This window comes from Enhydra lutris, unplaced genomic scaffold (assembly GCF_002288905.1).
Source record: "Enhydra lutris kenyoni isolate GAN:26980312 unplaced genomic scaffold, ASM228890v2 scaffoldscaffold6, whole genome shotgun sequence".
NCBI classification, from domain to species: Eukaryota; Metazoa; Chordata; class Mammalia; order Carnivora; family Mustelidae; genus Enhydra; species Enhydra lutris.
In genome coordinates, this window is record NW_019154090.1 from 3,212,346 (window position 1) to 3,226,892 (window position 14,547).

The 14,547-nt window shown below is 52.6% G+C and overlaps 2 protein-coding genes across 2 annotated transcripts; one reads left to right on the top strand and one right to left on the bottom strand.

Annotated features, from left to right (window-relative positions):
- Positions 1-1,321: 1,321 nt before the first annotated feature.
- On the bottom strand, positions 1,322-8,898 carry LOC111141736 (family with sequence similarity 217 member B). Its single transcript, XM_022494526.1, has 4 exons — positions 8,754-8,898; positions 7,063-7,174; positions 6,839-6,924; positions 1,322-5,447 (listed from the first exon to the last, which is right to left on the bottom strand). Exon 4 carries the CDS (start codon positions 5,441-5,443, stop codon positions 4,319-4,321), a length of 1,125 nt encoding a protein of 374 aa, XP_022350234.1. The 5' UTR covers positions 5,444-5,447; positions 6,839-6,924; positions 7,063-7,174; positions 8,754-8,898; the 3' UTR covers positions 1,322-4,318.
- Position 8,899: 1 nt separating this feature from the next.
- Positions 8,900-12,538, top strand: LOC111141737 (protein phosphatase 1 regulatory subunit 3D). The gene has a single exon (XM_022494527.1). The coding sequence runs from the start codon at positions 9,357-9,359 to the stop codon at positions 10,254-10,256; it is 900 nt and encodes a 299-aa protein (XP_022350235.1). The 5' UTR covers positions 8,900-9,356; the 3' UTR covers positions 10,257-12,538.
- The last annotated feature ends 2,009 nt before the right edge of the window (positions 12,539-14,547 follow it).

Sequence of the window (14,547 nt, forward strand, 5' to 3'; positions counted from 1 at the left end):
GCAAGACAGACGGACATTGACTTTCTCTAAAATATTTTTTGAGCTGGGACAGTTCTATTCGTGCCTACCCCATTTTTAAAATTCTGTATGATTTTCCAGTGGTAGCACAGTTAATTCCTTTCAACAGCAAGCTGCTGAGGACAGGGAAGATTTTTATAGGGTCTCTAGGAGAATTTTTACAAATTCATGATCTGTGTTCCTCCACTGATCATTATTTTGATAACATTGTTTTATGATGTTAATCAAACAAGGAGACCTTTGGACTGAGGTGGTTTTAGGGTTAGGTCGAGAGGTTTTGTTGCTGCCTCATGGATAATGAAATAGCAACATCCAAGAATAACCTGCCGTTTTATGTACAAATTTGTGATTTAAAAAACTTCCAACATGGTTGATTTTCCAACTACCAGAAAATTATTTTTAAACCCCCTGATAAAAAGACCACAGGGCATTACGGCATGACTTTGCCCAGCTGGCCACAGAACCCAGCCTTATTCGGAGTTTGGGCTCAGAGCAGGATCTTAAACTAGGCAGTCAGCTGTCACCTGCTCCGCACTGGGGAGGCCATTCTCCTGATAAGACCCTGGCCACCCCAAAAAGGAAAGTGAGCTTGCAATGACCCAGCCACTTTATCTCGCACAACTTCCTCGTGCCTGCTCCCTTCTGCCTATAGAAGTCCGTCCTTTCGTGCACACATCGGAGCTCCTTTCCACCTGCTGGGTGGAGGCTCCCCGACCCAAACATCATTAAATAAAGCCAATAACATCTATAAAATTTTCTCGGTGGAATTTTGCTTTTTAATCCCCCCGCAATTACTTTTTAAACTGCCACTATTTGGTAGACTCAAAAGAATGGACCTCCTTCTCAGAAGGGAGCTTAGAAAAAGGAGCCCGAGGCCTTTGAGAATGTCTGTAGCCCCAGGCGCATTCCCGGGGAGAGCCGGCACCGGCCCAGGAAGTGCAGGTTCTTGTGTGAGCTCCTATCATGTCGCTCTACTGTTACTGAATTTCCATCCGGCTCCCTAACCGTCGGACACCTTCTGGGCTTAAGAAGAGGAGCAGGGACTCCGGAAAGCCCAGCCGTGCTTCTCAGATGCCCCCAGCCCTGTTGGCAGGTGCGCTGCTGAGTGTTAAGAAAGGACACGGCATAGTCTCCTAGCCAGCGGTTCTGTGAGATGACCCGGCAGACACGAGACAAACTCAGGAAGAGAGCTGCACGAAAAGCACAACGGGCCCATACCCGAAAAACCCAGACAACATCGCCTACTGTTTAATGGACGTTAAGGAAGGAAAACTCCAGCTTCACGAAAACGTAAGATGTGTTTTCATTTTATTGTGTACAAAACCAAGCATACAATAATTTAACACCAAATAACAAACATGCTCGACTGGGCCAGGCCGTTTGAAATGGACCCCTGGACAGAGACATGAAGAAATCATAAATACTGCTTCTCTGTTACCTTGAAACACAATACCACCTAGAGTTTTCTATTTTTAACTACTCGAGTAAGTGAGGGTAAAGAGGAACTAGACAGTATTTAAATCATGAAAGGTAGAGATTGTTCCGTCTTTCTGGAAACTAGCCTACTAGCCTAAGACCCGGGACAAGCCTCCGTCCTTCCAGCCGTAGCTGCCAGGAGACCTGCGGCGCTCTGATCTGGTGCACACAGGCTCCCCCGCCGCCCCGCCGGTTGGTTACGGCCCTTCAGCAGCCTGGGCCTTGAGGAGTTGAGAACTAGTCCCGCCCTAGAGAACCGCAGCGGATACCGATAGGTTTTTGCAGTGTGTTTCATAGGCTTTTGTATACTTTCACAACTGAGTCTAAACCTTCAATAGTTCTTAATTTTCTCTACGCTTTTTTTTTTAACCTTGGATTATTTTAGTTGGTTTAAACACAACACGTATGTCAACAACTCCCAGAAATGAGAGGCACTTCTCTGGAGACAATGGCAGGTCCCCAGACTAGCAGGACCCTGGGTGGCTCAGACGGGACCACCCTCAGGAGGCCAGGACTCCGCTCTGGGGCGCGGTCTGCAGGGGCAGCGGGATTAGGGTCTGCAGCATTAGGACAGGAGGCTGTATCGGGAGGGGCTAGGAAATCGTGGGAAGGAAATTGTGCTTATTTTCTGTAGTGAGCCCCTGCTGGTCATCGGGGGCTCTGATCCAGCAGCAAGAATCCTGCTTAAAATTAACCGTCAACCTGAGGCAAAAATGTGAGTAAGCAAAGTCACTTTTCCAGGCTTTTCAAACTGTCATAACATGTGACATTATAACTGTTCCCCAAATTAGGAAACGGACTTCAGTTCAGAGCACAAGGAACAAATGTGACATCCGAGGCACCGCCTCCCAGTTCTTAACCAGGATGGTCTTCAGCTCAGATGTCCACAAGGAAGAGTGAACATGGAGCCTTCACCCTGCAGGGCCTCCCAGAGGACCCCCACACGGCACTCCTGGAGAAGCCGCAGCTCGCCAGAGACCCCTTAGTATTAATAGCGGGAGTGCGTGTATGTACATGACGTGCTTATAAAGACTCATCGACCCTGAAATGATCTAAAGAGCCAGTGGACGTCACAGCCGAGAAGGCATCATGAAGGACGGGCAGCGCAGGCAAAGGGCACGGGGGACGCCACGCAGCAACCACAGGAAGGCGAACCGAGCAGCGCTAGGGTTTCTACCCGCAGTGCATACAGTGAGTGGAAACGTCACAGCATAACTGAGAACTAGGGAAATGAGGCCCACTAGATGGGTGTCTTCGTCCATATAAAAAGGTACAAGATCTTCATGAAAAAACACACTCTGTCCAGCAGGCTGGTGTGGAAGGTAAAGAACGTAAGACAGAAACTGTGAAAATCTAGAAGTTGAGTCGTGGGACAAAAGAAAACAGCCCTAAACACCTGTATATGTTGTTTCATATTAGTAAAGTCTGATTGTAAAATGGGATCTTTACATTTAACTTGTGCGCATTATTTTATTTACGAATGTCTCTTATCCTTATCCTATTAACTGAAGGGCCTTAGAAAACATTTGGCCTAAAGGTGAAAAATACAGAAACACGTATGGATGAAAGCAAATAATCATTTCAAGAGATAAATCGGCTTCCGTGATTAACACATACTGTATATCCAGTGGTCCACCAAAGGTTTTAAAGATTTTTACGTTATTAACAGAGGCCTCACAGTGCGACTGAAGGCTCACGTAGACCCGGCTTAGTGGTGGTTAAATAAGAAGCTTCTAGAAGAGTCGGGGAGCCACAGGACCCACTGTTTGTTAAGAAGACACCCCCCCCCCCAATCTGGAAATGTGTCCCCACCCCTCTGCCCTGAAGCAAGGTGATAAAATCCTGCTCTTGCAAAGTAAAACAGATCATGTCATGTCGGCTTCCTACAGCAGGACCTAGGTCCGGAATCAGTAATGTGATGCCCGTGACAGTCGCAGTGCTCTCATGTGTATCTGCGGCTCGTGCAGGCCTTCCGTGCAGACTCCACAAAGCGTGGCTTTACTGCGTACCTTTTCCAGAAGCCACACATATGCCAGAGTCGCTTGGGTGCCAAGTGCTCCGCTCTGGGCGCCCACCAGGCAGGAAGGGTTCTGCTGAGACCCACTGGGCACTGCTTTCACCTCTGGGTAGAGAACACAAAGGTGGATTTCACCACCACCTCTGAGTTTCAAATGCCTTAAAAAACAAAACAAAAAACTGTAAGAATATTAGATTCCAGTGTCTGGAAAGAACAAGCAGCTCAGTGTTCCATGACTTTGCTCCAGAAGAGGATCCCGAACGAGAGGAAGAGCTGTGGCCCCTCCTGGGCCTGAAGTAGACAGGATTTCTGTCTGGACGGTTTAGGAGAAGGGCACCGAAAACCCTCTTTCAAACGTCTCAGACTCTGCACAGTTGAACACAGTACGCACGACCTTCTACCTGCAGGTGCGCGGGCCGGGGGAGCTGGAGGGGAGCTGGGGGGGGGAGTGCAGCTGTGGGGGGAGCTGGGGGAGCTGGACGGTGCCGCCGCTGGGGTGTGCGGCTGGCGGCTGGCGGCGGCGTCCAGTTCGGACCGGTCTTTCCCAGTCATTGTATGTCGTTATATGGCGCAGACCTGGGTTCATGTAGCTAAAGGGCTCTCATGTGCTTAAGACTGCCGGCGCGAAGAAAGGCTCGTTGAAGGCCACCTTTCCTTGCATATAAGCCCCAGCCGGCTGCGCCCCGGGGCCACCCGAGGACTCGCCTGTGGGTCGCCAGAACACGTCCTCGGACTCAGTGTGCCAACCTTCGGACGAGCTCTGACGTTTAGCGCTCTGCGGGACTTTGCAACGCATCATTTCGGTTCTTACTTGAATTTGTACGTGCTTGGCTTTACTCCATTGGTTTTGGGTTTCTTCTCGCTGGCTATGGCGGCGGGGACACAGCTGCTCGCTCCGCCCTTCTTCTTCAGGCCCGCGTGTGCCTGCGTTCTGGCCGCCCCGCCGGGGGCCGCGGAGTCGCGGGGGGTCGCCCCCTGCGCGGGAGCCCTAGGGACGCCGCCGTCACTGCAGGGCGGGTCCCAGCGCTGGAGTCTGGGACTCTTACTCACTTTCTTTCTCTGCTCCTCCGTCCTCACGTCAAGGGCTGGCTTCTGAGAACTCGGCCTGCGGGCCCGAGGCGCACGGAGGCCTTTGGCTGTGTCAAACGCGTAATAGGACGGTCGGGCTTCTTCTGGGTGCAGCTCCTTCCTCCGGGAAGCGCCGGGAGCGCCCGGCTTGCAAGCCCCCTCCTGGGGAGGCCTGGCCGCAGCACTGGCCACCAGCTTGCTTCTGCCGGGGCTTTTCAGAGCCCCCGTGGACATGCCGGGGACGGTGGGAGGCTTGGCTTTGGCGCCCTTCCCCTTCTCACCTTGGACGGTCTGCATCTGCAGCCACTCGAGCTGGACCAGCCTGTCGATGTACCTGGCGAGTGGCCCTACAGCGCCGCAGCGAGCTGCGGGCCTGGGCTCGGTGCCGGGTGGCACGGCCAGGTCGCGGAGGTCCCAGGAGCTGAACGGGGCGGGCAGGAAGTCTGCATACTGGTAGGTGGGTTGCGCGCCGCCCCGGGCTTCAGCTTCGGCGTCTGGCTCCAGGCCCGGGTCCGCAGCGTGGATCTCCTCCGCGCGCAGGTGCAGCTCCGGGGGCGCGCACACCGACGGCAGCAGGGGCACCCGCTCGGAGTCGGATAGGTCGCTGGCACTGTCCTCATCCTCGCCCACACCCTCCTTCAGGATTTTCACGCACTGCAGGTCCAGAAACAGCTCCTTCCCCGAGGCGCCCCGCCCCTGGGGGCCCGGTGGGCTCCTTTTGGGTTTTCCTTCTGCGGACCTGCTGTCCTGGAGTCCGTCCGCGGGAGGCTGGGAGGACCCGAGGGACACTTGGGATTGACTCTGCCTCTTTCCTGAAGGGTTTTTTGAACGTTGTACTTTATTCCAAGACGGGCCAGCATTCATATTGCTGTGAGAAAGAAAACTGTAATTCTTAGTTCATAGGACACAAAGCGGTCTGGCTGTGATTAAACAAGCGGGCTCCCCTGGCTGTGGCCGGCGCGGTCCCTGGGAGGGGCAGTGGGGCACGCTGGGCTCTAGTCAAGAGACACTGCAGGGCACACGGGCCAAAAGAAGTTGCACGGATTCGGTCTCATATCAAATAGTATCACTTAGGAAAAACACTGACATTTCTTAAAGTGCTTATAATTTTAGACCCGTCAGGTATACTTTAAAAAAAACACCACCACCACCACCAGTTTGGAGAAAATCTGTCCTAAACTCTCCCATCTGTTCTGCTGTTGGTGAACAGTGTTTAATGACCCTAGTGAGTAAAAGCCATGGTTTTCTTTCTCAAGGCTACTTTCCATGAAAAGTAAACAAGGCGAAAATGCAAATTTTCTACAACTTAATCACCGATCAGTGGTGATTCTGAGCCCTTGAATCTAATCTAATCTAATCTTAATATGAGAGAGTATAGCACAGACAACCTGTACCTTTAATCAAAAGCTTAGTAAAGTATTCTCAAATAGGAAACACATTCAGGAAAACTTTAAAAGGAGAGAGGGAAAAAAAATATCACAGGGTGCGGTAAAGCGGAGCATGAATGAAAACAGGATTACCGCTGTCTTGTGAATTGTGCAGAAAAGGGAATGATGACTACCAGAGCAACTGCCCCCCACCCCCGCGATTTACTCTGAGGGAAGATCTCCTATCAGAGTTGAAAATACTTTCTTTTCTGTGTATTTACCTAAAACACGGCATCTCACTAGGATTCACAATACCTCTCAGGAACCCAAGTCAGGTAGGGTAAAAGCAAATGAGTGTTAATATGCTTTCTGGAAACCTCAGAGGTCCACTGGTCCTATAGTTTCTACCACAGTAAGCAATCATTTGAAAATACGTGATTTCTTAATAAATATGAAAGGTGTTGAATCATGGCCAATAAACTAACATGTGCTCAATATATGTTGAAGAAATGGAACTCATTTGGAACTCAGATGGAACTCATTTGGAACTCATAACCAATCCTGTTATAACTCTTGTTGACTCTGTCAGTGTACATCAATAAAAGCGATTATCAGGATCCTTTTTATAAAAAAGGAAACAGTCCTAGAAGGGTAATTAAGGGGCTTACTCAAAATGATAGGTTCTGCTAATGGTGGCAGAATTATGACTTCTGGAATTCTTACTAACTCGTAATGTTTAAAACCACTTTGCCAACTCATTTCTGTTGGATAAAAAATGTAAATACAGATTTCTTCCCCACAGACATTATTTTTTTTTTCCAGCCACACATATTCGGCCTGGAGAACTGGTATCATGTGCCTTTTGCAAGATAAAGCAATTAAAATCATTTACCTGCTTTTCTGATGAGACTTCGTCACCCTATTCCCTTTCTTGAAAAAATCAGATGGCTGATCATCTTCTAGGGTTTGATGGACTGTCTAAAAAACAAACATGCTTTTTAAAATAATAATTTAGGTAAGATAATAAATTTAATAATTTAGATAACAAATACCTTGACAACACATACACAACAGCAGAACAAATCTAATAAGGTTTTCCCTCAAAATTTACATCACCTTTTCTGTAGTGCTTGAAATATTCTTGCTCAATGTGTTGGCAGATGATGACAGCTGGGGAAGTGACTTCTTTATTCCTCTTATATTTGGAAAGGACGACTCACCACCGGAACTGGAAGCAACAGAACCCTGTCGGTAAGTATGGATTGCAAAGGGTCCCGCCCCCAGTACTGGGCTGGCTTGCACTGGTTTGTTTTGAAATATTTGCGTAATATTGAAATGGGGGGGCGGGTACTGCCTTCTGTGTACAGCTTCATCTTTTTTGCTTGTTTGTTTTTCACAGTGGATATTAGATACAAAATCACACAGCTATAAATGTGGCCTATGGGATCCTTCCCTCTCTTCTTACACACACACACACACACACACACACACACACACACACACGAGTCTCCTCAGAAATGTGTGGGGCTAATTAATGATTAAGATTTGGTATTACTCCAATCTCCCATGTCCATTCATTCATTCATTCATTCGACAAGTAATTACAGGAGAGCCTTGAAAACGGTCAGGATTAGGCACACATCCCAGCTGTCATGGAAGGACCACTCTATTGGGGAAGCTCCCCTTTAATTCTCCCGCCTTCAGGATCACATCAGTCCATTAAAAGATCGTCAGTATAGTAATACAGATCATATAATGTTATCTCTGTGAAATTCCATTGACTCCTATCAAGAATGCTGCTTTCCCTGATCTTGAGTGGGTGGCCTACTAAAAGGGCCCTGATTTGAAAGTGAGTACTTTCTTCCACAACACCCGGCACCTCTGTAAAATAGACAAGAGGTAGAAGACTTTTTTCTTCCTGAAACTCTGCTGTATTACTTCTCATCAGCGCCTGTGCCTTTCAGCCAGGGCACACAGGCTCTCACAATTAGTGACTTACACCATCAGCAGGCTTGATTTATGTTAGATGTAGAGAATGTTCTTTACTGGGCCAGCCCTCCTTCAGTCGTTTGGTTTTCCTTCTGCTTTGTCCCCCAGGACGGTAAAAAGGAACCCTCTACGATGCCTGCCCCGCACTGCTGTCTGGAGGGCGCGTTTGCACCTTCCCCAGTGCATTTCACCTGGCACGCTCTACAGGTAAGCGGCGGCGTTTTCGGGCCCTTACAGAGTGAAACAGGAGAAAATTCTTGGAGGGGGCCTGCATCCTAAGATGCGGAAAGCAAGCTCGCGATTTCCCTGGTGGCTCGCGCCCGCTGCGGAACAAAGCTAAAGGTCTGAGACTCTGGCTACAGAAAGGCTTCCCCAGCGCCAGCCGCCGATTAAGGGCAGCGGCGTAATTCATCACAGGGCATTAACTCCGGTTCCCAGGTCTTCGGGCCCAGCGCCAGGAGACGGACAGGGCAGCACCGCCCCCTCCCCACCCTCGGGGGAACTGGCTGGCGGTCCGGGCTGCAAAGCATTGTGGGTGATGTGTGGTGGGACGCCAGCCCCTTGCGCAGCGAGGCTCCCTCGGTCTGGCCGGGGCTCCAGGGTGCAGGGCAGACTTCCAAGGAGCTGGCTAGCCTACAGGCTTCCAATTAGCCGGGGGCCTGCTTCTGGAAAGGCCGATTTATGCGCACCCCCCAACCCGGTAACCCAGAAGTCCAAGGGCCCGCAGCATGCATTTTTCTCGTCCTCGCTGGTGCGGACACAGGTCTGCGATCGATAGGCGCAGGGACCCGGCAGATGCAGACAGAAATTGATCAGACCTGTTTGGCGATCGCCGAGGACACGTGACGAGGCCGCCAGGCAGCCTTCCCGGCGCCGGGCGGGGAGGCCGGACTGCGGCGCGCTGCGGCAGATCAGGGGAGGCGGCGGCGCGCAGGGCTCCCAGGCTGCGCGGGGCCGGGAGGGCCGGCGCGCGGCGGCGTCACGAGGGGCGGGGCGCAGGCTCGCCGGGAAGTTGCGCCCCGACAAGTTGCAGCCATGTAAGTAACGCAGCGGCCGGGAAGGTGGGAGGGGCGGCGCCGCCCGCGTCCCCCTCAAGAACCTCGGAGGAAGCCGAAGGAAGGCGCTACCCTGCGCTCCCGGGGGGGGGGGCACGGAAAAGCCTCCCCCCGGAGAAAGCATTCATCTCTCGGCTGAAGATCTCCTTTCTCGCTGCAAGAAGCGGAAGACCTGCGCCAAGACTCGGGGGGGCGCGGCGGCGGACGGGGGGAGCGCACAGCCGGCCCCAGAGGCTCCCTGCGGGCGGCGGTTTTCGGCGGACACCAAGGAATTCTGAGCCCGACAGGGACCCCGAGGTAGCGAGCTCCGGGTCCAGAGGCTGCCCCTCGGTTCCGGCTTCCTGTCGCCCGACGGCTGGCCGGGCCATGTCCGGAGGCTGGGGCTCGGCGGCCCTGCCCCCCGCTCCGGGGTCCCGGAAGCCCGCCCCGCGGAGCCTCAGCTGCCTCTCAGACCTGGACGGCGGCGCCGCCCGGGAGCCGCGGCCCTGCAGGCCCCCCGGGAGCCCGGGCCGCGCGCCGCCTCCACCGCCGGAGCCGTCCGGCTGCGACCCTCGCCTCCGGCCCATCATCCTGCGGCGGGCGCGCTCGCTGCCCAGCTCCCCCGAGCGCCGCCAGAAGGCGGGGGGCGCGCCGGGAGCCGCGTGCCGGCCGGGCTGCAGCCGGCAGCTCCGCGTGCGCTTCGCCGACGCGCTGGGCCTGGAGCTGGCCCAGGTCAAGGTGTTCAACGCGGGCGACGACCCGTCGGTGCCGCTGCATGTGCTGTCGCGCCTCGCCGTCAACTCGGACCTGTGCTGCAGCAGCCAGGACCTGGAGTTCACCCTGCAGTGCCTGGTGCCCGACTTCCTGCCGCCCATCGAGGCCGCCGGCTTCAGCGAGCGCCTGGGGCGGCAGCTCGTCTGTTTGGAGCGCGTCACCTGCTCCGACCTGGGCATCAGCGGCACGGTGCGTGTGCGCAACGTGGCCTTTGAGAAGCAGGTGGCGGTGCGCTACACCTTCTCAGACTGGAAGAGCGCGCATGAGGCGGTGGCCCGGTGGCGCGGGCCCGCGGGCGCCGAGGGCACGGAGGATGTGTTCGCCTTCGGCTTCCCGGTGCCGCCCTTCCTGCTGGCGCTGGGCTCGCGCGTGCACTTCGCGCTGCGTTACCGAGTGGCCGGGGCCGAGTACTGGGACAACAACCATGGCCGCGACTACAGCCTCACGTGCCGCAACCACGCGCTGCACATGCCTCGCGGGGAGTGCGAGGAGAGCTGGATCCACTTCATCTGAGGGTGGCCCGGCCCGGCCTGGCGCGGCCCAGCGGCAGCGGTTCCCTAGCCAGGCTCTCCCGTCCCTGCGGTTACTCTTCCTCACACCCCACTGCCAGCCTGAGTCTTCTCACTTCACTTCCCGAGGCAAGGTCCTTGGGCGGTGGCCCTTCCCATCTTCTACTTGAAACATCTGTGTCCCCAGGTCTAAAAAGTAGCCTCAAGTGGCCGGAAGGCTGAGTCGTGTAACGCGCTGGGGGAGGGTGCTGGGTGGGCAGATGCATGGCTGGGTCGGCCCTTCTGGAGAAAGCCCAGGCGGGGTGGGTGGGGTGGGTTGGTTGGTGGGTTTTTTGGAAAGGCCTGCATCCTCCTGCTAGGAAAGCCTGTGGCTTTTGCATGTATTCTGACTGGGTCTCTGTAAACGTAGCTGTTATTTATTATCATTGTGATGTTGGAACATTTTACCCTTATTGGATGCCTTCTCAGGAACATTCTGGATTTAACAAGCTAAAAAAATAAGTCCTGTGTGTCTGTGCCCATTGCAAACAGAATGTACAGTGTGACTCCCATCATGGTCCCTTGAGGCGTTTCTGCCTGGGACAAGGAAAACCTGAGACTAGGTTGCTTGCCAATGTCTGTAGACTTCTAACAGTGGGAAACTATTAATAGGCAAGAAATTTATGCCTCATCAGTCATCATACAGCCATTCCTGGGAGTTCAGGCTGCCCTGGTTAGGCCATGTGTCTTCTACATCAACAGCCAAGGAAGGGGGAAAAGCCTGACTTTCAAAACTAGCAAAACAGTCCCTTCTCTTGCAGTCTCTCCTCCCACTTCCTCTGTTCCCCCCTCTTCGTCTTTGATAATTATATCTGCATGTTATCAGGCCATTGTTTAGGTTTGAGACGACCTAAACATTTTAAGAAATTCTGCCTTAAGTTATTTCAATTTTCAGGCAATTCTATAGAAAAATTTCAGGCAACAATGCCCTCTGCAATTACCTTTTTGATGACTAAGGTGACTCCTTTAATGTCTGCTTAAGTGTCAGAAAATTTCAGCAGTCATCCTTCAGAAATCAGGTTATCAAGTGGAACTGACAGGTGTTTTCATCAGTAGCTGGAGCCCTGCAGGAAAAATCATCAGTATTTATACTTTTTAATCATTTTAAATTGTATTTATATTTTCCCAGTTTTATCAGCTACCTGCCAACTTTATTCTTTGTGCCTTCAGACAGGAGAGTTTCTAACATTGTCTGGACTTTCCCCACCTCCCCATTTTTAAAATGTTAAATGCTTTTCCTTCTTTGTTGTTTATCTCCAACCAAGAAGTCAAAGCCTTCATGCCCTGCTGAATGCCAGGATGACTTAAAACTCCCAGCGAGCTGCTGATGATTTCTTTTGGTGCCGAGCGGTGGTCTCTCTGACAGCAGGTGCTAACACTGAGGTGTGGAAACCCAGCCAAGATGAAGAAGGCCTCCAACTTGTGAAGTTTGCTTCTAATACAGTTGAAACCAGTGTCATTAATTTGTGATAGCTATCATCAATGAATTGACTCTAAATTTTTGAATACTTATTGACATTTGTCAAATCGCTATGTAAACGATGTGTTTTGCCTTTTAACCAATTTGTTTTTATAATTGCAACTTAAGTTTTTCTAAAATTCAAAGAAGAGGGATCGCTTTCTTTGGTACCTTTTGATAATAAGAACACTGAATTTTGATTTAAAGTGTTGTAATTCAATTGAACAACCGTTGGCTACTAGCACTGTGCACTACATTAACATGCAAGAGGGACGGAAGCCTATTTCCATTTCCTGCTGTTTAATTAACTGTCCAGTTAGGTCAGCAAGCCTCTGAGAGCCTTGGCTGTTGTGTCCTTGGCCCCAGCCCAGAGTGCAAGACAACTGTCCAGAGCATTCAGGTATAAGAGTTAGAGCTACCAAATGTATTGTTGTATAAAGGCATGTAAAGAATCTTATCCATGTGAAAGTCACTTGTCAAAAAGGTTCTGCTCATGGAATATACAGTAAATGTTTTATCTTCGATAGTAAGAGAGCCTTCACGTGCCTTTAAAAAAAAAATCAACATTTAAAAATGTAAAAATTTAAATATACCTTCCTATATGATAAAGAAGTTGATAAAGTTTAGCTTAAGGAGAACTTTCAGATCCTAAAATAGTTATATTGCTTAAATTTTAAAATTTTGCGGTGGATTGTGCAATTGTGGGGCTGTCTCCCCAAACATATTTGAAGGTCATTTAAGATTATTTCACTCAAGCCTCAATATTAAAGTATGTGCATAAATTGTTATCTGAGGTGTGTTTTTCTAATTATAGAAACAAGACTTTAGAAACTTCTTGTTTAAGTCATTTCACACATAAGTCTTACTCTTCCTAAAACACTATCAGATTTAGTGCCTTGCCAAAAAAGGGAAAATTGTAGGACTGCCCCTCAGCCTCAGGAGCACAGTTGTGTATGTCCTTGAGAAACAAGTGCGGTCTTTTAGGTCGGGTCCGTGTTAACATCTAACGCAAGTTCTAAGGGAGTGTAGGGTGTGGGAAAACAATTCTTTCAATGCTGACTGAGTTCTGTGTGTGAAGTAATGAGTGTCTATCTGCCCCCATCCCCCCTTTGTGTCCCTCACCCAGCATAAAGCCTGGCACTTAGGGGAAAGAAACTAACATTTACTGTACACCCATTCTTATTGGCTTGCCCCCAGTGATAGGTACTGGATGCAGATGATTTCGTTGAACTCTGAAAATTACCTGATAGATAATGCCCCTGCTTTCTTAGCTGATGAGAATGAAGCTCAGAGGGGTTTCAGCCATTCTTCTGAAGACCCACAGCTGGTAAGCCTCACGGTCAGCCTTCAAACCTAGACCAAAATCCACCTGCTCTGCCCTGTAACAGGAGGTGCTTGTGAAATTTAATTGGAAATCCAATTATGATTGATTGATAAGGTTTTCCATCTAACACCATATTCTAAAACCCTACTTAAGAACAATTCAATTAAGATGATCGCTTTTATCTTCCATGTGGTAGTGTACTAAACCCCCATGCTTGCCCGATCCTTGAAACGACAAAAGCATTCTTATTTTTCTTCTCTACTAGAAAGTGGTAAGACCAGTGATCAGGACTTCAACTTCCGAAGTGCTTGTCTGCTGGGTCCGTTTCGGAATTGCTTCCTATTTTGCACAAGAAGCATCCATTGATCTTATCATTTAAACTGATAACTTAAGTGGAAATGCTCCCAAAAGCCTGGGGATACAACTGACGATTGTGCTCAGTACCACACCTTCAAGGCTTCAACCTAACGTCCCCCAAGGGTCTGGGGTTTGGCTAGTGAGGGCAGCAAACCCTGGCACCTCCTGCATCTAGGAAACCGGAGTGGGGCGTAGCCCCGGGGGGGGGGGTGGCCCCGGTGGGCGTGGCCCCGGTGGCACGTGGGCTCCCTCGGGGGAGTCGGGCCCTTGCCCGCTCGCAGGGTTCGCAGGTGTGTCCGGGTCCCCGCGACCCCGTCACGCCGTCGCCGTCCAGGGGGCTTGTGGGCAGCCTAGAGATCTCCCGGGGCCGCCCACGCCCTGCTGGCCGGCGTTCTGCACGGCGGCGACTGGGGGCACCCGGCGTCCGCACCGGGGTCGGGCAGTGCAGGCCCGGCAGGGCCGCGGACGCGTCCTCTGGGGCCCGGGCCGGAGCAGCGACCGCAGCTCGCAGTCCACTTACCCTGCCCCGCCCACCGCGGCGCCCCTGGCTCAGGCCTCCGCGACTCCTGCGTCACCGTCGGGTAATAGGGGCGGAGCCTGAACTGCGCGCTGCGCTGATTGGACGCGCTTCCGAACGCACGCGGCGCTGATTGGTCGGATGCTTCCCGCCCTCCGTCGGCCGCCTGAGGAGCGGAGGCTAGAGACGCGACGCGAGGCGGCGGCTGTGGCGGCGGCTCCGGGGGCCGGACGGGGGAGCTTCTTCCAGCCGCAGGTAAAGCCGGGCGCCGGGCCGGGCCTCCCTGACGGTGGGGCTGCGTGGCGGGGGACCGCGGCGCCGGGCCGGTCTCCGGCAGCGGCGGGTGGGCGAGCGGGGAGACGGCCGGCCTCCCGACGGTTGAGGCGGAGCCGTTGTGGAAACGGCCGGGGCGGCGCGGCGGCGCGGCTGAGAGGACGACTCCGGCCGGCCGGGCAGGCGGGCCTCGCGCCGATCGCGGGGCAGGCAGGGGCCGTTTCCACACTGCGCGCCGGGCGGCGGGCGCGAGCGGCGGGCGGCGGGCGGTGGGTTGTAGGCCCCTGCCTGCCCCGCGATCGGCGCGAGGCCCGCCTGCCCGGCCG